At 37.5% G+C, this 26,998-nt stretch overlaps 1 protein-coding gene across 3 annotated transcripts in view; it reads left to right on the top strand.

Annotated features, from left to right (window-relative positions):
• The window catches only part of MEMO1 (mediator of cell motility 1), a 130,776-nt gene that overhangs the window by 59,061 nt on the left and 44,717 nt on the right, over window positions 1-26,998 (top strand). For all 3 annotated transcript variants that reach the window (XM_081253533.1, XM_081253532.1, XM_081253531.1), the window contains 2 exons: window positions 6,301-6,382; window positions 23,927-23,995. In XM_081253533.1, coding sequence (XP_081109659.1) covers window positions 6,301-6,382; window positions 23,927-23,995 — 151 coding nt within the window. The remainder of the gene's footprint in view (window positions 1-6,300; window positions 6,383-23,926; window positions 23,996-26,998) is intronic.

Below are 26,998 nucleotides of genomic sequence, written 5' to 3' on the forward strand. Positions count from 1 at the left end.
CTGTGAATGTGGTTTTCATTCCAAGGCTGCAGGGTGGTTCTTCTTCTTCTCTACTTTCCTCTTTTTAAGGAAGCTACTTCATGTTAGAAAGTATGGAATTTCCTAGAGGACAATAATTATTCTTTACTATCTCTTGATTGACAAAATAGATGATTTTAAAAAGGTAAAAGAAATTTCATTGCCACTGTTAAATGAATATGTATTTCTTAATCTGTAATTGATAGATCTTACATTTATCTAGAGATTTATTTTATCTTTAGGTAAAACTTGTTATGCATATAGTTTTGTGGAGTCTTTGCGGTCCAAGTCCCTTTTTTGGTTGGCCACCATTGATCTAGACTTGGTATTGGAGTGTGGTCTATAGGCCAGCAAACGTTGCTGTTACTTGCAGAGCACATTAGAAATGAAGGATCTCAGGCCCCACTCCAGGCCTATAGAATCATAATTAGTATTTTAATGAGATCCTCAGGTGGTTCCATTGCACATTTTTTGAGAACAGTTTATAGAACACATGATTTTTTTCAGAGTCAGGAGGCTGTTGAATTCATTTTTCTCTCTGAAGAGGAATAGGAGGAGCAGACTAAAGAGAGTTAAAAATCAATTTGGCTTACTTAATTACCATATTTTAGAATGGTTCTGTTAATTAGTTGCACAGGAATTCCTGAAAATGTGTGTGTGTGTTTGTGTGTGTGTTTAGTATCTTTGTGGTTTTGTCACCATGCAAATAAACTTTTTTGTGAAATACTGTTTGATTTAATTGGGACTCAAACAGAAGTGTACTGACTTTCCTACAGCACATTATTTATTGTCTGTTTCTTGAGGAAATACCTTAGCATTGATCCTTTGGGAACCTACTTTTACTGTTTATCCAAAGGTTTACATGCCCATTTATTCCTCTCAGGGCAAGGTCACACAACCATGAAGTAGTTTTGCTAAGATATTTCCTTTTGATTCATTTTTTCCATTCATCAGTGTGCCTTCAAATTCAGTGATATTTGAGAAAGAAAGCACACATTCTACATCACCTTCATGTATTAAGGATACCATATTGCCAAGTATCAGCCTCTGTGGAAGAATGCAAATTTATTTTTTATTTGACACTTTACAGATCAACAGTTAAGCAGCCATTTGTAATAAATAGATACACTCAGTTATCTTACTTAAAAATAATTGAGAAACTTGTGAGTTTGACTTTTACCTTAGGATCCTTATGAAGAAACTGGTTCTTTTACAGAAGGACTGTTAAAGCTTCGTTTAGTGCTTAAAACCAGTGAGGTTGGTGGCAGTAGGGTTGCTGAATTGGGAGATACTGTTTTCTTTGTTTTTTTTTTTTGCAGTACCCAGGCCTCTCACTGTTGTGGCCTCTCCTGTTGAGGAGCACAGGCTCCGGTCGTGCAGGTTCAGCGGCTATGGTTCACGGGCCTAGCCGCTCCGCAGCTTGTGGGATCTTCCCGGACCGGGGCATGAACCCATGTCCCCTCCATCGGCAGGTGGACTCTCAACCACCGGGCCACCAGGGAATACCTCTTTGTTTTATTTAGTTTTAAATTTGTTTTGTAAACTGCCTGTGACATGGAAATACTTACTTTAAGTTAACATTAAATTTATTAGGAAGCTAAAATTTTAATTTACTTTCAAATTAGGAACCATTTTTCCTTGAATTAGTAATGAAATTATTTAATATAAGTTTTTTGGTAACTGTTCTTAAATTTAAGTTTTGAAAATAAAGTACATCATTTGATTGCTGAATCAGACCTTTTTTGTACTTTGGCAGTTTATAGACGGGCTAGCCATTTATAAACTTGACTTGTTTATGTATATAGTCCTAAACACAGAATTTCCAAATCTGTAAATGCTTCATCTCAATGGATATTTGGCAAGTACAAATTAGAAGAAACAAAGGGGTACAATTTCATACCCATCAAATTGGCAAAAATTAAAAATTCTGACAGTATCAGATGTTGGTAAGGATGTAGGAAAATGGGAATTTTGAGCCATTGCTGATGTTGGAGAAATATAATTTAAACCAGAACCTCCTGCCATCTCAGAAAACTTCTCTTCAAAGGTAGAGAGAAAGAAAATTTTATTTTTGACTAAGCATTAAGCTACAATATGATGTACATCACCGGCTATCTGCTAACAGATTGCGAAGATGTGAAGAGTGCTCATCCTTTTATTTAGCTAAGCAGATAAAACCCATTATATGCATATTCTCAAGATAAATTGAGTAGTGTTCAAGTAAGAGGACTTGAGAGAAACATTTGTCACACATAGTTCATCCTAAATTCACTTGGTAATTGAGGTGACCATATGTATTAGCTAATTGCTTTATCCAAAGGAAAACTAAACTTACATATTTTTATGACAGGAGGTAATTTTGCAACTTGGGGCTAGGTGGCCCTCTGAAGTTAGTTCCTATCTCACAGAAACTGGCAGAAAGGGGCACTATCTCCCTTGATGATCACATTTCAAAGAGATGGCTTTTGGGTCCTTGAGAAAGATGGTCCTGAGTTGCTGGTTAGAGGCTTATTTAGCTTTTTTTTTTAATTTAACTTTTTAGAAAGTTTTTATTTTTAATAAATGTCTTTATTTATTTATGGCTGCGTTGGGTCTTTGTTGCATCATGTGGGCTTTCTCCAGTTGCGGTGAGCGGGGACCACTCATCATTGTGGTGCATGGACTTCTCACTGCGGTGGCTTCTCTTGTTGTGGAGCACTGGCTCTAGGTGCGTGGGCATCAGCAGTTGTGGCACGTGGACTCAGTAGTTGTGGCTCGCGGGCTCAGTAGTTGTGACTCGCGGGCTCTAGAGCGCAGGCTCAGGAGTTGTGGTGCATGGGCTTAGTTGCTCCGTGGCATGTGGGATCTTCCCGGACCAGGGCTCGAACCCGTGTCCCCTGCATTGGCAGGCAGATTCTTAACCACTGCGCCACCAGGAAAGTCCCTTTAATTTTAATTTTATTTTTAAAACAATTTTTGGGACTTCCCTGGTGGCGCAGTGGTTAAGAATCTGCCTGCCAATGCAGGGGACACGGGTTCGAGCCCTGGTCCGGGAAGATCCCACATGCCACGGAGCAACTAAGCCCATGCACCACAACTCCTGAGCCTGCGCTCTAGAGCCCGCGAGTCACAACTACTGAGCCCACGTGCCTAGAGCCTGTGCTCCGCAACAAGAGAAGCCACCGCAATGAGAAGCCTGCGCACCTTAATGAAGAGTAGCCCCCACTCACCACAACTAGAGAAAGCCAGCATGCAGCAATGAAGACCCAATGCAGCTAAAAATAAATAAATAAATAAATTTATTTAAAAAAATTTTTTTTATTGGAGTGTTGTTGATTTGCAATGTTGTGTTAGTTTCAGGTGTACAGCAAAGTTTATCAGTTATACATATATCCACTCTTGTTTAGATTCTTTTGCCATATAGGCCATTACAGACTATTGAGTAGAGTTCCCTGTGCTATACAGTAGGCCCTTCTTAGTTATCTAGTTTTTATGTAGTGGTGTGTACATGTCAAGCCCAGTCTTTCAATTTATCCCCCCCTAACATCACCTGGTAACCATGAGTTTGCTTTCTACAACTGTAACTCTATTTTTGTTTTGTAGATAAGTTCATGTGTACCCCTTTTTTTAGATTCCACCTATTAGCGATATCATATGATATTTATTTAGCTTTTTAAAAGATTTGTGTACATTTCAAACAGAAAGAATTTAGAATTACAAATTTTTAAAGAAAAGTATATGTGTGGTGTCTCTTCTCTTATTTTTAACAGGGAAAATTAAATCTCTTATTATTTGCTCTTACACTGGTGAGTAAATTGATCTGCCTGCTTCAGTGGGCAACTTAGTCATGTTCTAGTAAAGTTGAAGATGTTCATACTCAATGATCCAGTACTTTTACTTCTAGATAAATCCCAGAGAGACTCCTAACACACGTTAATGAGAGACTTGTAGCATTGTATACTAACAGTGAAACAGTGGAAACAACCAAACTGTCTGAGTAGGAGAATGAACAGATAAATTTTGGTATATTCCTATATTACAATACTATACAGCATTGAAAATGAATAAATTAGAGCTACACGTATCGACATGAATAATTTTAAAAAATAATTTGACTAAAAGTAGTTTAGAAGAACAGGTACACTACATTTATATAACATTTAAAAACAAAACAAAAAAATAACATGCAGAACAAAATAATACATGTATTATTTATGGATACATAAATTAGTAAATGTATAACGCAATAATAAACACCAAAATCAGAAAGTGGTTTACCTTGGTTACCTTAGGAGGGAGGTATATAATGGGATCAGCAAGGAATTCAGATGTCTTTAATATTTTATTTCTTTTTTAAAAATTAATAATTAAAAAAAATTTTTAGTATTTTTTTGGCTGCACTGGGTTGTTGCTGTGTGTGGGCTTTCTCTAGTTGCGGGGAGTGGTGGCTACTCTTCATTGAGGTGCACGGGCTTCTCATTGCAGTGGCTTCTCTTGTTGCAGAGCACGGGTTCTAGGTGCATGGGCTTCAGTAGTTGCAGCATGAAGGCTCAGTAGTTGCTGCACATGGGCCCCAGAGCATGTGGGCTTCAGTAGTTGTGTTCTGTGGGCTCAGTAGTCGTGGCTCGTAGGCTCTAGAGCACGGGCTCAGTAGTTGTGGCGCACGGGCTTAGTTGCTCTGCGGCATGTGGGATCTTCCTGGACCAGGGATTGAACCCGTGTCCCCTGCACTGGCAGGCAGATTCTTAACCACTGGACCACCAGAGAAGTCCAGTATTTTATTTCTTAATAAAAGTAGATCTTAAGTAAATACGTTAGAATGTTAAGGTTTAATTTATTTGGTCAGTCAATCCATGAGTGTTTGTTATATTATTATCTATGTTCTTTTGTAATGTTTAAATATTTTTTTATTAAAGGTTTAAGAAGAGAGAGCCACAGAAAAAGGGGGCAGTAGTTGGGGGGAAATCAATTTGCTAGTATTGCATATTTGCACGGTAATGATAATGATCTAGTAAAAAGGGAAAAGTTAGTGAGGAGACAAGGACAGTTGTAAGAGCAGAGTCCTTGAGTATGAAAAACAAAGTGAGATCCAGTGCAGAAGTAATTTGTTTGGCTTTTGATAGGAGCAAGGACAGTTTGTTGAAACAGGAGGGAAAGCAGAATAAATGGTGGGAAGAGGAAGTAGTTCTCTTCTGAATTTAGGGCGACTAACATTCAGGTTTGCCTGAGACTGGGAGGTTTCCCAGGATGCAGGACTTCCAGTGATAAAACTGGCAAAGTCCTGAGCAACCAGGATGGTTGGTTATTCTGCTTGTTTTTCCTTAACAAAATGAAAGGTTTGATCATCTCTTGGGAATGGAAATGGGAAGGGGATGATGGTTTAAGGTAAAAAGAGAAGCTATATGAAGTAACTGTCTTAAAGATAGGTGAGCAAATTCACTAGGTTGTCGTGGTATGATTTCTGAGCTTTGTTTGCTAAGGATCTGCTGTAATTTATGAGTATAATTTCAAAGTTCATATGGTTGTGTTTCTTTACAGTCTCATTCAGCTGTTCAGATGGAGGTGCTTTGTTAAGTGGAAGGTTGGTTTTAACTATGATTTGACTACGCTGGAGGAAGAGAGGAGCAAAGGAGGGAGGCCACAGGCAAGGGAGTGATTATAGTGATGGATCATCAAATCTCAGGATGGGTATAAAAAGTGAAGAAGAGAGGATGAAGGACAGTTGGAAAAGTGACTCCAACAGATTTCTAGACGTGAACTGGAATGATAGGAAGTGAAGAGAGTGGGATGCTTGAAACAGATTTTTGAGGTGGTGTAGTTACAGTGGTTATTGATATGGTGATGGGAATAGGGGGCTGGAGTGGATGGCAGGAAAGATCATTGAGTGTGGTAATGATCACTCCATGAATGTGATTTTAGTGATTAAGGCAGGTTTTGGTACTCTAAAATATATTCACTTATTTTCTTTTCATATACTATAGTTTTCTCTTTCTTGTTTCATTTTGTTTGATCATTGCCTGAAATTGTAGATTGTTTTGTTGTTCTTGAATGAAGATGGTTGTAAATAAATAAGTGGGTGGATAAAAGCAAATTTTGTTTAATCAGTGCTTGTCTTTATCATATGGCTTGCTACTAGAAACTTTGTAGTTGGTTAAGTTTCAAACATTAACATCCAAAATGATGATCCACTGCCCATTAAGCTATTTTAGTTCCAAATAGGTTCAGTGAGGACTTTGTGTCATATATGGTTATTAGTACTGTATTGCTTTGCTCACTCCTGTTTCTCTCTTTCTCTTTTTATAGGACCGCAACTGAATGCACAGCTAGAAGGTTGGCTTTCACAAGTACAGTCCACAAAAAGACCTGCTAGAGCCATTATTGCACCGTAAGTTTTAAGGGTCTTTACCCAGAATCTTTCATATGTTAATTATTAATAAAGAATGAATATCTACGGATTGAATTAAAAATTAAAAATCAAATACTGTGTTGAACTGAAGAAGTTATATTCACTAAATTTCATGATTCCTGTGGCTTTCACTTTAACTCAAGGATAAAGGAATTGGGTACTTTATTTTCTCAGATGCAGAAATATCAAAATTTACTTTTGGTAATAAAACCGACTTTTAAAACAGAGAGTTGTTTACACTAGATAAACTTGGTGGTTTCAGTAGTATTTGGTACAAATGAATAAGATCTGTTTTAAACATTGAAAAAATCTACTTTAATCACATAATTTTAAACTTATAATAAAAAATGGATTAAACATAATATGATGCAGTATGGAGTAGCAGCCAGAATTTTAGGGGAGGGGTAGATTTTTTTTTTTTTAATGAAGAAACTCTGTGACTATTTTGTCTATATTAGAGGGCTTTTTGAGAACTACAGGCTAGCAAACATACAGTTAACTACGTGTCTGTATGATGTGAATTTCAGTTAATTTTGATTTGGTAAATGTTGGAGTTTGTGCTATTTCTGTCACAGCAGCATCTTTTATGTGACTTCTGTTGAGTTCAGGTTGGTACCTTGATAAATAGTAAATAGTAAAAATAATAGCAACCACTTATTAAACAATATGAGAATTAAATGAGTAAATACACATAAAAATCTTACATTAATGTTTGGCACATAGTAAGTATTCCATAAATGTTATGTATTTTTTGTGCCAAACTTTTTGTTAAATACTCCATTTGTATGATCTAACTTCATCTCGTTTAAAAGATTCAGGAAGCTGACTATACTACTTACCAACTGTGTGACATATAAGTTATTTAATCTCTTGTGCCTTTGTCTCCTTGGTAAAATTGGAATAATAATATTACTTTCATGTAGTTTTTCCAAAGATTAAATGAGCTAATCTTTATAAAACTTATAGCATAATGACTTGCTATTACTTATTTTGTTATTCAGCAAATATCTACCAGGCTAAATGCCAGATACTCTTCTTTGTGCTGCTCTTTGAATAAAACAAAATCACTACTCTCGTGGTGCTTGCCTTTTAGTATTTGGGGAAGACAGACAGTAAACAATTATATTCTGTGTCAGGTGCTGATGGGTGCTAAGAAAAAACAAAGCAGATAAGATTGAGAGTGACAGTATGGGTAGGGAGTTGCTAGTTTAGATAGGATAGTGAGAAAAGGTCTTCCTCACAAGGTAACAGTTGAGTCTAAATGATGTGAGAGAGAAGGTATGCAGATGCCCAGGGAAAAAGGGTTTCAGGTTGAGGACAAAGCAAGGACAAAGGCTCTGGGGCAGGATACGCTTAATGTGTTTGAGGAAAAGCAAGGCCAGTGTAGCTGGAGTGGCGTGTGTGTGGGGAAGAGTAGTGGATGAAGTAGGCTGCTGGGGCTAGATTGTAGGGAGGCGTTGTAGGAGAACATAAAAACTTTGGTTTTTCCTTTTTTTTTTTTTTTTTTTTTTTGCTATATGCGGGCCTCTCACTGTTGTCGCCTCTCCTGCTGCGGAGCACAGGCTCTGGATGCGCAGGCCCAGCGGCCATGGCTCACGGGCCCAACCGCTCTGCGGCATGTGGGATCTTCCCGGACCGGGGCATGAACCCGTGTCCCCTGCATCAGCAGGCGGACTCTCAACCACTGCGCCACCAGGGAAGCCCCAAAACTTTGGTTTTTATTCCAAGTGTTATGGCAAGTAATGAGAAGTTTTGAGCAGCAAAGTGACATGATCTGACTTAGGTTTGAAAAGGATTATTCTTGCTGCTGTATGAACTTTCTGTTTTGTGGGGGCAAGGAGTCCAATTTAGGAGGCTTATTACTATAGTAAAGAAAAGAGATGACATAATGCCTTTGGCTGGGAGCTAGAGGTGGAGGTGATGAGAAGCTGTATATTCTGGGTATTTGGAAGGCAGGACCAATAAAATAGAAGAAGTCAAGGATGACTCTTAAGTTTGGGCTTGTGAAATTGGAAGGATAGAATTGGAGTTTGTACTAATTATAGGAGAAAACAAGAGTGGAGGTGGGGAGTGGAATTTGAAGTGTTTATATAAAATCTAAATTTTATTCTGCCTGTGTTAATGTTGAGATACCTATTAGGTATCCAAGTGAGGCAGCTAGATATATGAATCTGGAGTACAGGGAAGAAGGGCTAGGCTGTGTTGGCATATCACACTTAACACAGCTAAGTGTGTGACTTTAATCAGACATGGTTGCCTCAGGAGTAAAATAGAGAAGAGAAGAGGTTCAAAGACTAAGCCCTTAGGCAAGCCAGCTTAATTTAGAGGTCACGATGAAGATGAGTATTTGCAAAGGAGATTTTGAAGGAGGACCAGTGGGGAAGGGGGAAAACCAAGAGCGAGTGAAGTCTCTGGGAGGAAAAAGGATGAAAATGTGTCAGGGAGGAAAAGATGATTAGGTGTGTCAGATTCTGCCAAGAGGTCAAATAAGATGAGGATTGATAATTGGATACTATGGAGATTGTTGGTTATTTTAGTAAGAACAATTTCTGTGGGGCGGTGGGGATGAAAGCACAGTTGGAGTGAGTTCAAGAAAGAATCAAGGAGGGAAATGAAGACAGTGAGTATAGATAGTTTTTTTTGAGAAATTTTGCTATAAATCAAGGAAACAGGGCAATGGGAATATGGTGTCAGGGAGAATTTTTATTTAAGGTGGGAGATATTAAAGTTTATAATGTTGATGACATGATCCAGTAGAGAAAGAAAAATTGATGCAAGGATAAGTTGGGAAGTTTTTATGAGTGAGATCCTTGGTTGGGTGAGAAACAGTGGATTAGTAATCATCTCTTTATAACATCTCATGAGATATGTTCTATTGTCATTCCCATTACTTTGCTGGTATTTAACTATCATGGTATACTACCTTCCTAGTTAAAACTTACTCTAGGGCTTCCCTGGTGGTGCAGTGGTTGAGAGTCCACCTGCCGGTACAGGGGATGCGGGTTCGTGCCCCAGTCCGGGAGGATCCCACATGCCGCGGAGCGGCTGGGCCCGTGAGCCATGGCCGCTGAGCCTACGCGTCCGGAGCCTGTGCTCCGCAACGGGAGAGGCCACAGCAGTGAGAGGCCCGTGTACCGCCAAAAAAAAAAAAACCACTCTAAATGTGGGAGCTGAGCTGAATCAACATAAAATTAAAATGAGGTTAGTTATTCATGAAAAAGTAGCTAGACTTGTTTGCTTCTTGTAGTTAGTTTTAAATTGAAATGTTTGGAAATGCCCTGGGAAGTGAAATGTTTGAGTCTATGTTACAAATATATTAATTTGTAAAAGATTTCCAAGTTACCTTAGGTTTTAAAATGAATATTTGAAAATAGTTTTGGCTTTGGTGTGCATGTTTCTGCTATATAGTGACTTTGTAGTTACATTTATGTATGTATAGGCAATTTCTACTTTGTTAATATATGAAAACTTTAAATATAGTCAAGTTCATCTTATTATATGGTTTTCATCTTATTATATTTTCCTTTCCAGAGTTACTTTTTTTTTTTTTTTTTTTTGCGGTATGCGGGCCTCTCACTGTCGTGGCCTCTCCCGTTGCGAAGCACAGGCTCCGGACGCGCAGGCTCAGCGGCCATGGCTCACAGGCCCAGCCGCGGGCCGGGGCATGAACCCGTGTCCCCTGCATTGGCAGGCGGACTCTCAACCACTGCGCCACCAGGGAAGCCCTCCTTTTTTTTTTTTTAAGGTAGAAAAGCAACAACAAATATTTTCTTGTTGTATCGGCACAAAAGTGTCTTTGTAAGAATGAGCTTATATAGTAATTAGACAACTTAAAATTTTAAGATTTCTACTTTTATTTCAAATCAAAAACACACTTTAAAAATTTTATAAATTCCAGCTCTCTGGGACCACCTTTTCTTAGATTTTGCCTTCATGGGAATAAATCATATGAGGGGAACCTTAAAAAAACAAACTCAGAACCTAGATAGCACACTTTTGAAAATGCTTAAACAGTTTGCTTATTTTTATATGGATGTAGATTAAATAGAATAATGTCATTTATTGTTGACATTATTAAAAGATTAAATATTGACCCATAAACCAACTGTTGATCAATTTTAATGAATTCTAATCTATATAACATAACCAGGCACATTTGGGAGAGGGATTCAAAAGAATTTAATTTGACTAAAAAATATCTTTTGGTTGCATTTGGAACTGTCTTACTTATATTGAGGCACAGGAGACAGTATGTGGCCCTGGGATATATATTGAAATGATCTCATGAACTAGGAGTTCCAGAAGCCTTCTTACCATGACTGCCAGATACCTTCATGCCAAAATTGTTGTTTATCTTGCAGTATTCAGCAGTAACTCAGCAACCCTTAGAATGGAGCTGTACAGGTATGCATCACTTAAGAAACATCTTATTGAATATAAAAATATAAGCAGATAATTGTGGAAGGGACTTAATTTACATGATGAAATTATTTTTTACTGTCAAGCACAGACAATGAATATTGAAGGCCATACATTTAAAGCACAATTTGATTTCTTAGTAGTTAACTGAGTAGGAGTATTATGGAATAAAGGATACTTTCACTTTTCATTGTATACCTTTTTTTACGGTTTGACTTTTTTTACTGTGTACATTATACCTTTAGTATAAAAACCTGTTTGAAAAATTTAAAAACTAAGAAACATTTATATAGAAGACCAGGTTGTATATGGTGAAGCATACCTGTAGAGCTCTACCAGTGCATGTCATGAGACAATGAATCTTCATAAATTATCTAGTTAATTTAAGTTACTGGAGATTTGCAGTCCTTGTTAATGTTAACAAACAATCTTCTAAACAGTCTCATAGTGCATTCTGTGTTGTGTTGTGTGCTTGTTTGGCTTTGTTTTGGTTTTGTCTCATTTCCTTTCACATAGTGAAAGCAGATGTGCCCTGTGTGAATGATAGGCCAGAAGACAGGTTCCTTGCATTAGCATAGAGTTGAACTAAATCTGGTAGAAACCGTCAAGACTTTCCCAGTCTTGTTAATATTAAAAGGACCAGTAGGTTATTCATGGCAATATCTCAAATCATATATGCTCTAGCAGTAAAAAAAAAAACCCTCAATATGCAACATTGTGGTTAGTTTATTCTTACTTGACTTTTTAGCTCATAATATTGTTTGCTTAATGTTTGTGAGATTCCATTTGTAAAAATAAAATATTCTAAATAATGACTGTTTTACCTGGATATTTTTTGGATATAATCATTTACTGATTTTTTTATTGAAGCAGGAATCTTTAGGGCCATTGAGCAGTGCCTGTGAAAGGCTAGGTGCAGCAAAATAAAACTGAGATGGAGGTTGCTGCTTCTGTAAACTGTTTGGGGCCAGTTGTCATTCAGGTTGATCCTGTATGTTTACAGGTGTTTTTAAATTTAGTTTCTAGGTTTGTAGATCATATCTTAACTTAAGGTTGCAAACTTTGCTTATTGCTGGAGGAGATCACATTTCATCTGGTCCAATCTTCTCATTTCATCTAGGGCAGTCTTTTATTTTGCATTTTTCCTGCTATTCAATAGAATTAGGACTACGGAAATCTGACTTTGTTGAATTCAAGTAAGTGTTCTTTTATTATTCCCTATATCCACTTTGATGAAAAGCCTCTCATAGAATGTTTAGTAGACTCTTGGCATTCATAGTTGTTAGTGAAAGTCCATGTGATGTAGTGATTAGTAATTTTCCTGAGGTAGGAATTTAAATTATACCACACTGCAAGGTTGCTGTATGGGAAACTGTCAGTTAACTAGTGAGTGGTTGTGGACAGTGTGACCTTGCATCCTCATTTAATTGCAGCTCTCTGAGGGGCACAGAAATTCTGGTAGGTTAGGAGCTGAAGTTGCTGATGCAAAGGATCTGCTGTGTAGGTGTAAAGGGAGAAGCAAAAGTACTCTAGGTTAAAAGAAAGATCAGTTTTTAGAGGTATGGTTTTAGCCTAATGACAAATTATAGATATAATTATATATATATATATAATATATAATAATAGTATAATTTTGTATTTGTTTTCATGAGAAGTTACATTGAGAATCAGAGTTACCTATAACAGCTAGCAGGTATGACTTTGTGTTAAAGGTTTTAAGAACTCTAAAAAGACTGACTTGGACACACTTTTATGATGCATATTCAAATATCTGTAGAGCTCAAATTTTCATTGCTCTTCTGGCTGTTATGCAGAACGACTAAAGAAAAAAAACGTATTCCCTTAGCGAAGCCTCCTTTATTGTGAGTGATTCCTTACTGGAACCTCTTTCCACATACATGTAGAGTTATAGATTCTGTTAGCAAGAGAAGGGTGTAGGAACAGAGGATTAGTGGTGAGAGTTGATGATTATTACTACGGCTTTATTCATTACCATATATCTGGGCCAGGGTAAAGGAAAGTATTACAAATTCTCTTCTTTGACTGTGACCTTGGTCCTTTCATGAAGTAGAGTTCCTCACTATGGGGGATAAGTGAGTATGGGGAATACTTAATGATCAAAAAATAGATACACTGCAGTGTATTCTCTATCTAAGTTAAGAATCTCGCTATCCAATCTTGAACCAATTTCCCTGGGAGATTGGTTCAGGATGGCGGGGTAGAAGGATGTGCGCTCACTCTCTCTTGCGAGAGCACAGGAATCACAACTAACTGCTGAACAATCATCGACAGGAAGACACTGGAACTCACCAAAAAAGATTCCCCACATCCAGAGACAAAGGAGAAGCCGCAATGAGAGGGTAGGAGGGGCGAAATCACAATAAAATCAAATCCCATAACTGCTGTGTGGGTGACTCACAAACTGGAGAACACTTATACCACAGAAGTCCACCCACTGGAGTGAAGGTTCTAACCCCCAGGTCAGGCTTCCTAACCTGGGGGTCTGGCAACGGGAGGAGGAATTCCCAGAGACTCAAACTTTGAAGGCTGGTGGGATTTGATTGCAGAACTTTGACAGGACTGGGGGAAGCAGAGACTCCACTCTTGGAGGGCACACACAAAATAGTGTGCGTATCAGGACCCAGGGGGAAGGAGCAGTGACCCCATAGGAGACTGAACCAGACATACCTGCTAGTGTTGGAGGGTTTCCTGCAGAGGCAGGGGGCATCTGTGGCTCACCGCGGAGAAAAGGACACTGGCAGCAGTTCTGGGAAGTACTCCTTGGCGTGAGGCCTCCCAGAGTCCACCATTAGCCCCACCAAGAGCCTGTTGGCTCCAGTGCTGGGTCGCCTCAGGCCAAACAACCAACAGGGAGGGAACTCAGCCCCACCCATCAGCAGACAAGCAGACAAGCATTAAAGTTTTACTGAGCTCTGCCCACCAGAGCAACACCCAGCTCTACCCACCACCAGTCCCTCCCATCAGGAAGCTTGCACAAGCCTCTTAGATAGCCTTATCCAAGGGCAGACAGCAGAAGCAAGAAGAACTGTAATCCTGCAGCCTGTGGAATGAAAACCACATTCACAGACAGATAGACAAAATTAAAAGGCAGAGGACTATGTACCAGATGAAGAAACAAGATAAAACCGCAGAAGAACAACTAACTGAAGTGGAGATAGGCAACCTTACAGAAAAAGAATTCAGAATAACGATAGTGAAGATGATTCAGGACTTTGGAAAAAGAATGGAGGCAAAGATTGAGAAGATGCAAGAAATGTTTAACAAACACCTAGAAGATTTAAACAGAGGTGAACAATATAATAACTGAAATGAAAAATACACTAGAAGGAATCAATAGAAGAATAACTGAGGCAGAAGAACGGATAAGTGACCTGGAACACAGAATGGTGGCAATCAATGCCACGGGACAGAATAAAGAAAAAAGACTGAAAAGCAATGAAGACAGCCTAAGGGACCTCTGGGACAACATTAAACACACCAACATTCGCATTATACGTGTCCCAGAAGGAGAAGAGAGAGAGAAAGGACCCGAGAAAATATTTGAAGAGATTATAGTCGAAAACTTTCCTAACATGGAAAAGGAAATAGCCACACAACTCCAGGAAGCGCAGAGAGTTCCAGGCGGGATAAACCCAAGGAGAAACACGCTGAGACACACAGTAATCAAACTGACAAAAATTAAAGACAAAAAAAAATTATTGAAAGCAACAAGGGAAGAAAAACAAATAACATAAAAGGGAATTCCCATAAGGTTAACAGCTGATTTCTCAGCAGAAACTCTACAAGCCAAAAGGGAGTAGCATGATATATTTAAAGTGATGAAAGGGAAGAACCTACAACCAAGATTACTCTACCCAGCAAGGATCTCATTCAGTTTCGACAGAGAAATCAAAAGCTTTACAGACAAGCAAAAGCTAAGAGAATTCAGCACCACCAAACCAGCTCTACAACAAATGCTAAAAGAACTTCTCTAAGTGGGAAACACAAGAGAAGAAAAGGATCTACAAAAACAAACCCAAAACAATTAAGAAAATGGTCATAGGGACATACATATTGCTAATTACCTTAAATGTGAATGGATTAAATGCTCCAACCAAAAGACACAGGCTGGCTGAATGGATACAAAAACAAGACCCATATATATGCTGTCTACAAGAGACCCACTTCAGACCTAGGGACACATACAGACTGAAAATGAGGGGATGGTGAAAGATATTCCATGCAAATGGAAATCAAAAGAAAGCTGGAGTAGCAATACTCACACCAGATAAAATAAACTTTAAAATAAAGAATGTTACAAGAGACAAGGAAGGACACAACATAATGATCAAGGGGTCAATCCAAGAAGAAGATATAACAGTTACAAATATATATTCACCCAACACAGGAGCACCTCAATACATAAGGCAACTGCTAACAGCTATAAAAGAGGAAATAGACAGTAACACAATAATAGTGGGGGACTTTAACACCTCACTTACACCAGTGGACAGATCATCCAGACAGAAAATTAATAAGGAAACACAAGCTTTAAATGACACAACAGACCAGATAGATTTAATTGATATTTATAGGACATTCCATCCAAAAACAGCAGATGATACTTTCTTCTCAAGTGCACACAAAACATTCTCCAGGATAGATCACATCTTGGGTCACAAATCAAGCCTTGGAAAATCTAAGAAAATTGAAATCATATCAAGATCTTTTCCAACCACAATGCTATGAGATTAGAAATAATTACAGGGGAAAAAAACGTAAAAAAGACAAACACATGGAGGCTAAACAATACATTACTAAATAACCAAGAGATCACTGAAGAAATCAAGGAGAAAATCAAAAAATACCTAGAGACAAATGACAACGAAAACATGACAATCCAAAACCTATGGGATGCAGCAAAAGCAGTTCGAAGCGGGAAGTTTATAATACAATCCTCCCTCAAGACACAACAAAATCTCAAATAAACAATCTAACCTTACACCTAAAGGAACTAGAGAAAGAAGAACAAACAAAACCCAAAGTGAGGAGAAGGAAAGAAAACATAAAGATCAGAGCAAAAATAAATGAAATGGAAACAAAACAGTAACAAAGATAATAAAACTAAAGCCTGGTTCTTTGAGAAGATAAATAAAATTGATAAACCTTTAGCTAGACTCATCAAGAAAAAGACGGAGAGGACTCAAATCAATAAAATTAGAAATGAAAAACAAGAAGTTACAATAGACACTGTAGAAATACAGAGCATCCTAAGAGACTACTACAAGCAAATGTATGCCAATAAAATGGACAACTTGGAAGAAATGGACAAATTCTTAGAAAGGTATAACCTTCCAAGACTGAACCAGGAAGAAACAGAAAATATGAACAGACCAATCGCAAGTAATGAAATTGAAACTGTGATTAAAAATCTTGCAAGAAACAAAAGTCCAGGACCAGATGGCTTCATAGGTGAATTCTATCAAACGTTTAGAGAAGAGCTAATGCCCATCCTTCTCAAACTCTTCCAAAATATCACAGAGGATGGAACACTCCCAATCTCATTCTATTGGACCACCATCACCCTGATACCAAAATCGGACAAAGATGATACAAAAAAAAGAAAATTACAGACCAATATCACCAATGAAGATAGATGCAAAAGTCCTGAACAAAGTACTAGCAAACAGAATCCAACAACACCATGGTGTATGATTAAAAGGATCATGCACCATGATCAAGTGGGATTTATTCAAGGGATGCAATGATTCTTCTATATATGCAAATCAATCAATGTGGTACACCATATTAACAAATTGAAGAATGAAAACCAAACGATCATCTGAATAGATGCAGAAAAAGGTTTTGACAAAATTCCACACCCATTTATGATAAAAACTCTCCAGAAAGTGGGCATAGAGGGAACCTACCTCAACATAATAAAGGCCATATATGACAAACCCACAGCAAACGTCATTCTCAGTGGTGAAAAACGGAAAGCATCTTCCGATCAGGAAGAAGACAAGGATGTCCATTCTCCCCACTATTATTCAACGTAGTTTTGGAAGTCCTAGCCATGGCAGTCAGAGAAGAAAAAGAAATAAAAGGAATCCAAATCAGAAAAGAAGAAGTAAAACTGTCACTGTTTGAAGATGACATGATACTATACGTAGATAATCCAAAAGATGCCACCAGAAAACTACTAGAACTAATCAATGAATTTGGTAAAGTTGCAGGATACAAAATCAATGCACAGAAATCTCTTGCATTCCTATGCACTAACAATGAAATATCAGAAAGAAATTAAGGAGAAACAATATTGTTCACCATTGCAACAAAAATAATCAAATACAAGGGAATAAACCTACCTAAGGAGGTAAAAGAACTGTACTCAGAAAACTATAAGACACTGGTGAGAGAAATCAAAGATGACACAAACAGAAGGAGAGATATACCATGTTCTTTCATTGGAAGGATGAATATTATGAAAATGACTATACTACCCAAAACAATCTACAGATTCAGTGCAATCCCTATCAAATTACCAATGGCATTTTTTTACAGAACTAGAACAAAAAATCTTAAAGTTTGTATGGAGACACCAAAGACCCCAAATAGCCAAAGCAGTCTTGAGGGAAAAAAATGGAGCTGGAAGAATGAGACTCCCTGACTTCAGACTATACTACAAAGCTACAGTAATCAAGACAGTATGGTACTGGCAGAACAACAGAAATATAGATCAATGGAACAGGATAGAAAGCCCAGAGATAAACCCATGCACCTATGGTCAACTAATGTATGATAAAGGAGGCAAGAATATACAATGGAGAAAAGACAGCTTCTTTCATAAGTGGTGCTAGGAAAACTGGACAGCTACCTATAAAAGCGTGAAATTAGAACACTCCCTAACACCATACACAAAAATAAACCCAAAATGCATTACAGACTTAAGACCGAACACTGTAAATCTCTTAGAGGAAAACATAGGAAGGACACTCTTTGACATAAATCACAGCAAGATCTTTTTTGATCCACCTCTTAGAGTAATGGAAATAAAAAGAAAAATAAACAAATGGGACCTAATGAAACTTAAAATCTTTTGCAAAGCAAAGGAAACTATATACAAGACGAAAAGACAACCCTCAGAATGGGAGAAAATATTTGCAAATGAATCAATGGACAAAGGATTAATCTCCAAAATATATTAACAGCTCATGCAGCTCAATATTAAAAAAACAACCCAATCCATAAATGGGCAGAAGACCTAAATAGACATTTCTCCAGAGAAGACATACAGATGACCAAGAGGCACATGAAAAGCTGCTCAACATTACTAATTATTAGAGAAATGCAAATCAAAGCTACAGTGAGGTATCACCTCACAACGGTTAGAATGGACATCATCAGAAAATCTACAAACAACAAATGCTGGAGAGGGTGTGGAGAAAAGGGAACCTTCTTGCACTGCTGGTGGGTATGTAAGTTGATACAGCCACTATGGAGAACAATATGGAGGTTCCTTAGAAAAGTAAAAATAGAATTACCATATGACCCAGCCATCCCACTATTGGGCATATACTCAGAGAAAACCATAATTCTAAAAGACACATGCACCCCAATGTTCATTGTAGCACTATTTACAATAGCCAAGTCATTGGGAGCAACCTAAATGCGTATCAACAGCCGAATGGATAAAGAAGATGTGGTACATATATAGAATGGAATACTACTCAGCCATAAAAAGGAACGAAATTGGGTCCTTTGTAGAAACGTGGATGGACCTAGATACTGTCATACAGAGTGAAGTCAGAAAGGAAAAAGAAATATCGTATATTAACGCATATTTGTGGAATACAGAAAAATGGTATAGATGAACTGGTTTGCAAGGCAGAAATAGAGACAGATGTAGAGAACAGATGTATGGAAACCATGGGGGGAAAGCGGGGGTGGGGTGGTGGTGGTGGTGGGATGAATTGGGAGATTGGGATTGACATATATACACTGTGATATATAAAATAGATAGCTAATAAGAACCTGCTGTATAAAATAAATAAATAAAATTTAAAAAAAGATAAAAGAATCTTCCTTTCGTTTTGCCACTATGTTGTCTTTAGGTCAAGCAGACTTTTATACCTTCAGCTTCAAAAAGGACTGAAACCATGAAATCTAAGTTCTTATTATGAAACAAGTTTACCTTAGTTAATCGTGTTTTCAAAACTATCATCCTTCCTTGTAGTCTTACAGGCTATGTGATTCTGTAAGTATTCTTCCAGTTGTTAGGCTTATTGCTTTTCCTACTCCATGGACTCCTTCCCTTCTTTTTTTTTTTTTTTTTTTTTGTGGTACGTGGGCCTCTCACTGTTGTGGCCTCTCCCGTTGCGGAGCACAGGCTCCGGACGCACAGGCCCAGCGGCCATGGTCCACGGGCCCAGCCGCTCCGCGGCATGTGGGATCCTCCCGGACTGGGGCACGAACCCGCCTCCCATGCATCAGCAGGCGGACTCTCAACCACTGCGCCACCAGGGAAGCCCTCCTTCCCTTCTTCCTTGAACTATGTAAAGGTCTCTTACGGTGCCTAAGAATGGGTTCTGGAGCTCTACTGCCTGACTTTATATCCTGGAGTGCCACTTTCTATCTGTATGACCTTGAGCAAGTTTCTTAACCTTGCTGCTTTAGTTTCTTCATCTATAAAATGAGAAGAATAATAATTCCTATCTCATAGAGTTGTTAGGATTAAAAGTAATGCTTTGAGTTGCATAGAAGAGTGCCTGAGATGCAGTAAGCACTCAGTTATCACTATCATCACAACTGTCCTCTTCTTCCTCCTCCTACTTGGTCACTAAGATATGTCACTGTTTCTTTCTAGACCCTAGATCATTGATTTCTCATTTACCACTGGCACTGACACCATTCTAGACCTAGACCGTGATATTACTGCCTCACGCCACAGTTTCCAAGAGAGCTTCACGTAACTCGTCTTGCCTCTAACACGACCTTTGTGCTTGTGTTTTTCAGTACATGATAACAGTTTCATATTGTCACTCCCCTGTTCCAAGAGCATACAGCAGTTTTTCAGTAACTTGTTTTATCAAGCCCAGACTCCTCTGTCTTGACTCTGGCTTAACATTACTCTCGTGTTCCATTCAGGCCAATTTCATATTTTCTCATTTACATCATACACTTGGGCATTTGCTCATGTTTTTCCTTCAGGCTTTATTCCCTTCATGCCCTTACCCTTCTACTTACTATTTCTTTCCTACCTGTACTTCAAGAATCTAACGTTTCTAAGAAGGCTTTCTGGCATTTAAGAACTGAGCTTGGATAGGAACAGCGTTGGTAAAACTGGGAGAGTACAAAGACAGGTTGATTTAGAGATCGGAGTATAGATTGGGGTTCAGGGCCTTTAAATTCAAGAAGAGTAAGGACTGAGAAGTGGAGGGATGTGAAGTGAGTGACAACTGAGAGCAAAGCAGTGTTGAAAATCTGAATGTCATTCAGGTTTGTGGCAGACCAGGGCGGATCCAGATAGATCAGATGGTTTTTAAGGTCTGCATGGCCAGGCAAGATAGTGCATATCTGAACTGACAGGAGCCAGTGATGTTCAGATGAGGAACAGGTATTAAGTATCTGAAGTAGTTGGTATTGGTGTCTTGGGGACTGGAAGACTGGGGACATAACCGGTTAAAATAGAGCCCCTGGTTAGCCTAGAATATCAAGATCAGTACAGGATGACAGCAAAACTGAATTTGCTGAGCCACAGAACAACTTATATTACCTTCTGGCTATGATTAGAACTGGATTGTGAGAATATTGCTATATTCAGGCAACTTGATAGGCTCCCTTGACAGAGGTGTAAGGATGGAGTGACTACCATTAATCTGACCTATTAAGCCTCAGTGATTTCAGTGTGCTTAGCATATGTCCCATATTACTTTACTCCTAATTAAGGACCCTACTATCTTGTATGGTTGTGATTGCCTTATGTGAATCTCTTTTTCTGTGTCTATATCAGATGAGTATCTTTTTTTTTTTTTTTTTTGTGGTACGCGGGCCTCTCACTGTTGTGGCCTCTCCCTTTGCGGAGCACAAGCTCCGGATGCGCAGGCTCAGCGGCCATGGCTCACGGGCCCAGCCGCTCCGTGTCATGTGGGATCCTCCCAGACCGGGGCACGAACCCATGTCCCCTGCATCAGCAGGCGGACTCTCAACCACTGCGCCACCAGGGAAGCCCTCATTTTTAAAATAGAGCTTTGCTGGGGTATGATTAACATTCAGCTGCATATAAAGTATGCAGTTTGATAAGTTTGAAATATGTATACACCTGTGAAATCATTACCACGATTAAGATAATGAACATATTCATCATCTTCAGCAGTTTCCTTGTGCTCTTCTTTCCCTCTCTGCCCTTCTCTCACCCTCCCACATCCACTGATTTACTTTCTGTCACTATAGATTAGTTCTTATTTTCTAGAATTATTTATTTTTATTTTTAATTGAAGTAGAGTTGATTTACAGTGTTGTGCCAGTCTCTCCTGTACAGCAAGTGACTCAGTTTTATACATACATATTCTTAAAAATTTTTTTTTTATTGTAGAAGTATTTAGATGGAATCATATAGTATGAACTCTTTTTGTCTGGCTTCTCTCACTCAGTGTATTTATTTTTTTACCATAATTATTTTGAGTGTGTCAATAGTTCATTCCTTTCTATTGCTGAAGAGTTATTTCATTGTATGGATATACTTCAATTTGTTTATCCATTCACCTTTTGAGGGACATTTGGCTGTTTCTGTTTTTGGCTCTTGCAAGTAAAAATGGGATGAATATTTGTGTACAAATCTTTGTGTGCACATAATGTTTATATATATATATATATATATATATATATATATATATATATATATATATTTAGGAGTGGAATCGTTGGCAGGAGTTTTATGGCAGAAGTATGTTTAGCTTTTTTTTTTTTTTTTAAAGAAATTGCCAAACCATTTTCCAAAGTAGTTGTACCGTTTTACATTTCCTACAGACTGAGTTTCAGTTCTACATCCTTGCCACATTTGGTATGGTCACTCATTTTAATTTTAGCTTATTCTAGTGGGTGTTTAGTGGCAGCTCACTGTAGTTTTAATTTGCCTTTCCTTAATGAGTAACTGATGTACAGCCTTCTTTTGTGTGCTTTTTGCCATCCCAGTGTATTTTTTTTTTTTTTTTTGCTGAACGCAGGCCTCTCACTGTTGTGGCCTCTCCCGTTGCGGAGCACAGGCTCCGGCCGCCCAGGCTCAGCGGCCATGGCTCACGAGCCCAGCCGCTCCGTGGCATGTGGGATCTTCCCGGACCAGGGCACGAACCCGTGTCCCTTGCATCGGCAGGCGGACTCTCAACCACTGCGCCACCAGGGAAGCCCCCGGTGTATTTTTTGATGAAAGTATCTGTTCACATCTTTTCCTATTTAAAAATTTTAAAAAAATTGTAGTAACATAAAATCTACCATCTTAACTACTTTTAACCATTTATATAGTAGTGTTAAGTGCATTCACTTTGTTGTGCAACCAATCTTCAGAATTCTTTTTGTCTTGTAAAACAGTTACCTATATTTTTTAAAGTATTAGGTTGTTTTGAAATTTCTTTATATATTCAGATATAAATTCTTTATCAGATATATGCTTTTTCTTTATATATTTAGATATAAATCCTTTGTCAGATATATGCTTTACAAATATTTTCTCCCAGTCTGTGTTTTGTCTTTTCAGTTTACTGTGCATCTTGAAATTGTCCATGATGGGAATGATTTACTCCACATTAATAGACAAATTGCTATAAATCAGGACTTTATTTTTTGTTGATTGTCTGTACTCAAGAAAAGTAATGGGGAAAGGTTAATAAGGCAGATGAAACTTAAAATTATGTTACGTCTGTAACCTTTACACTGTGACAAGCACAAAAAAATGAGGAAAGAAATATGCTTTCCAGTATTTGAAAAACTATTGTCTAATAAGCAAAGAAGTCATTCAAGTCATTGTTGAATGAGTGAAATTCAGACATATGTCTTCATTATTTCACTCTTGTCATTTGCAGCCATTGCTTGGCTGTGGCTTAAAGAGTTCATCTACCATCAGTGAAAGCATTCTGGGACAATCAATTGCCTAAGCTGAATTTGCAGTAAAGAGTATTTTATACTTTTTCATTGTTTGTCATTTGTGTGATACGTCTCTCTTTATTTCAGTAAAATTTATAATAAGCTTATGTACATATGTATACAGTTTTTTCCTGCAGAGCCATTTGTTAAACATTTACTGGCCGTACACTAAATAGTAAACATTAAGGGAAATATTTCTATACTCACATAGCTTGAGTCAAGAAAGAAAAATGAAGTTCTGAAACAAAGTCATTGTACGGGTGATCAGAGAACCAATGTAAAGCTGAGACCAGAGAAGGAAAAGGATGGGATGAGTAGTAGGGAGAGAAAATGAAAGACATAATACACAGAAGGTCAGGTCAATTCTCTTACCACTAAAGACACAGAGGGACGTGAGTTGTTTCTTGTAGATTATTTGTTTTGCTCTGATGTGACTTGGTCTTATTATTTTTATGTATGTAATAGCCTGTTAATGGTATTGAAGAGGAATGTTAAGAGCTCATATATTATTAATGTTACATTAGCAACTTCAAATAAGCCTTGAATATTTCCAAATATAATTTTCCTTCAGACCAAATACTTTTTAACATTTAAAATTGGAACACAGGGGGACTTCCCTGGCGGTACAGTGGTTAAGACTCTGTACTTCCACTGCAGGGGGCACAGGTTTGATCTCTGGTTGGGGAACTGAGATCCCGCATGCTGTGCAGCATGGGCCCCCCCAAATAAATAAATAAATAAATAAATAAATAAATAAATAAATAAAATAACAGTGGAACACAGAACAATGATGTGTTCCCTGTTATATTCTAGAAGTTGCATCATTATCTATCAATACATTGCTTTTTAATCTGTACACATAATGTTTACCATAATTATTAGATTTCTTTCAAAAGTTTTTTTTTTTTCCCAGAATAACTTGATTTTGAATCTGATGATTAAGTTAAACATTTTTTTGTTTTGTAGCCATGCAGGGTATACGTACTGTGGGTCTTGTGCTGCTCATGCTTACAAACAAGTGGATCCATCTATTACGTAAGTAATATAGTTAGATACCATTTTGATTAGGTGGTTGGGAATTATAATTGCTTTGTCACTGAAGTAATTTGTTTTACATAATTATTATATACTTGATTTCATTAAGAATTTGACTTTATAAATTTGATTATACCTTATATAGGTTATGAAAAGCTTTAATACTATTTTTCATTATCTGAACATTTAGTTTCTACCTTCCCTTTGTTTGGTAAAATGTTTAGTTCTGGAAGTGTTAGAAGGTTAATACAGTATTGTGATTTATACAAAATATATATTTGGTCATTTAAATGACCAAAATATATTTCACATATATATTTAGTCTTTTTCCACAGTTACAGGCTCACAGCTCCCAAAACCCTTGGAATTTCCTAAGTGGTGAGAATGGCAAAGGTGTTTCTTGTATGTTAATAAGGTGACTTTTGGACCCCACCTAAGCATGGGGCTGGTTGCCAGGATAACCAACCTTGTGTTTAGAGGTTTGGAATTTTCATTCCCACTCCCTGACCTCCCCTGGGGAGGGGAGAGAGCCTGGAGGTTGAATCAGTCGCCATCATGACTATGTAATAAAGCCCCCATAAAAACCCAAAGGGACAGGGTTCGGAGAGCTTCCATGTTGGTGAACATGTGGATATTTGGAGAGAGTGGCCCGCCTTGGAGAGGGCATGAAGGTCCTGGCTCTTTCCCCTCGCCTTGCCCTATGCACCTCCTCCATCTGGCTGTTGCTAAGTTATATCTTTTTATAATAAGCCGGTGACCTAGTAAGTGAAATATTTCTCTGAGTTTTGTGAGCCGCTCTAGCAAATTAAACCTCTGATTTGTAACTGATCTGTCAGAAATACAGGTAACAACCTGGACTTATGATTGGCCTCTGAATTGAAATTCAAGGAGGTGGTTGTTGGATTTGCCAATCTGTAACTGGTTGGTCAGAAGCACAAGTGACAACCTGGGCTTGTGACTGGCATCTGAGATGGGGGATGGGTGTGGATGTGGGGACATTTTTGTAGGACTGAACCCGTAACCTGTGGAATCTGATGCTATCTCAAGGTAGATAGTGTCAGAATTGAGTGTGCCCCCTCTTCCACTCACATGAATGCACACAGTGGAATTGGGTCCAGGAACGTTAACAGTTAAATATTTTGGTTTTTAAAATTTTCTTTGAAAACCTGGAGATGAATACTTTTAAGAAAAATTCAAAGCCCTTTGTTCTATTTTAATCACTTTATAATTGAAAATTCTTTATTGTACGTGTTAGGTTGTGTTTAATGAATGAAGAATAATTTCTCATTGACAGGATAAGGTACCTAAGTTATTTTAGAATCTGACAATGAATTTAATATTGTTTTTGAAGTATATTAGCTCTTAATAATTTAATGACAGCTCTGAAATTAGCTTAAAAAAATCTTTATGTCAAATTGAGACTGAGTTGTATACTACTCTCTAAAATGAGAAATTTGTGAACTTTAAAAGCATAGTATACCACTCTCTAAAATAAGAAACTTGTGAAATTTCAAAAGTTTCTGCTGGAATTAGCCACCCAAATTACTTAATTTGCTGACCAACATTTTATTTAAATAGCCAGTTCACTACGTGTGAACCAGTGTCAGGTTCTAGTCTGTATTGCCAGTTGTACGTACACTGTGTGAATAGGTGAAACTGTTCATTTTAATTCTGTCAAATGTTGTTAGGTTAGACCCGTACTAGTAGAGATGAAGTATAATCATTCAGAAGTAACTCACAACAGCCATGAGTTTAAAAAGAAAATCCCACCCACAGCCTACTCCTTTATGAGCAATTAGTTCAAATTGTTAAAGCAAAAAAGCTGCTCTCTTTTGTTTTTATGTAGTATGCTCTGCACATTTTATCAGGCCTTTATTGAAAATTATTTTTTAGTAAGTTTTTAATAATAAATAAAATGATAATATTGCCAGATTGATGAGGTTTTGGTTAGCTCCGCCTCCTTTATGATGTTTTGATGCACATCTTTAACAAATATTTCATAATACATATTTAATGTATAATTTTAACTTGTTTCGTGAATAAGAGTAAAATAGAAATTAGATTGTAAAGCTTTTCAGAAGCTTCCTTTATTTGACCCTGGGCCTATAAACCAACCATAATCAAGGCTAGTTTATATAACAGCCTTTTCCAAACCTTTTTCTACTTGGCAGAACTTTTATTGATGATGATATGTACTAAAAGGGTACCCTGAATTAAATTTGGCCTAGGAATATATAGAGAGCCTATATTGATATAAGTGGAAATTGTGTGTTAAATAAGTTGATGGACAGTGAGAATGGAAAGGAAAAAAATAATAAGGGAAGAGAGTCAAGGACTAAGAAGGTGACAATAAAGGAAATCAGTAAAAAGAAATGTGGATGATGGATGATGATGTGATCAGTTTATTTTTATAATTAGTATATAGTAATTGAATTCTGAATAAATAAGTGTTAAGGTCTCAGTGTTAAAAATAATCATGGACAGTCTTGTTGTATTCTCTTGGAAGTGGCCCTCCCTGAGATTTGCAATATCTTCATAGTTCTTTAAGAAAATAGAGAAAACATCCTTTTGGGAATAATTATAGAGAAAAAATAACAGTCTAAGAGAGAAGGATAAATTTGATACCACTAGCTTCCATTCTTCTTTCCCTTTCCCATTCTCTACATGTCAACCAGGATCATCTTTTGTCCTTAAAGTTTGAATGGATCTTTTACCTTTGCATGATTTTGTAGCATCTTGCGTGAACATTTGGAAAATATTTGTTCATTGAGTCATGCAGATCTTTCAAATGTTGACATTTCATCATACGATGTAAAAAAAAATCACATTTGTTAATATCACCATCAATTTCATGAGAAAAATTTTTAATTATTGGGAAGCTTTTTGCAAAAGTCTAATTTTCACTTAAAAGTTTCAATTTTATCATTGGCAACAAATACGTCAAATATTTTCTTTGAAGTGTCAGGCTCATTTTGTTCATTTTCTAAAAAATTTCTGCTGGAT

Source organism: Mesoplodon bidens (genome assembly GCF_964165515.1).
Source record: "Mesoplodon bidens genome assembly, chromosome: 14".
Classification (NCBI taxonomy): domain Eukaryota; kingdom Metazoa; phylum Chordata; class Mammalia; order Artiodactyla; family Ziphiidae; genus Mesoplodon; species Mesoplodon bidens.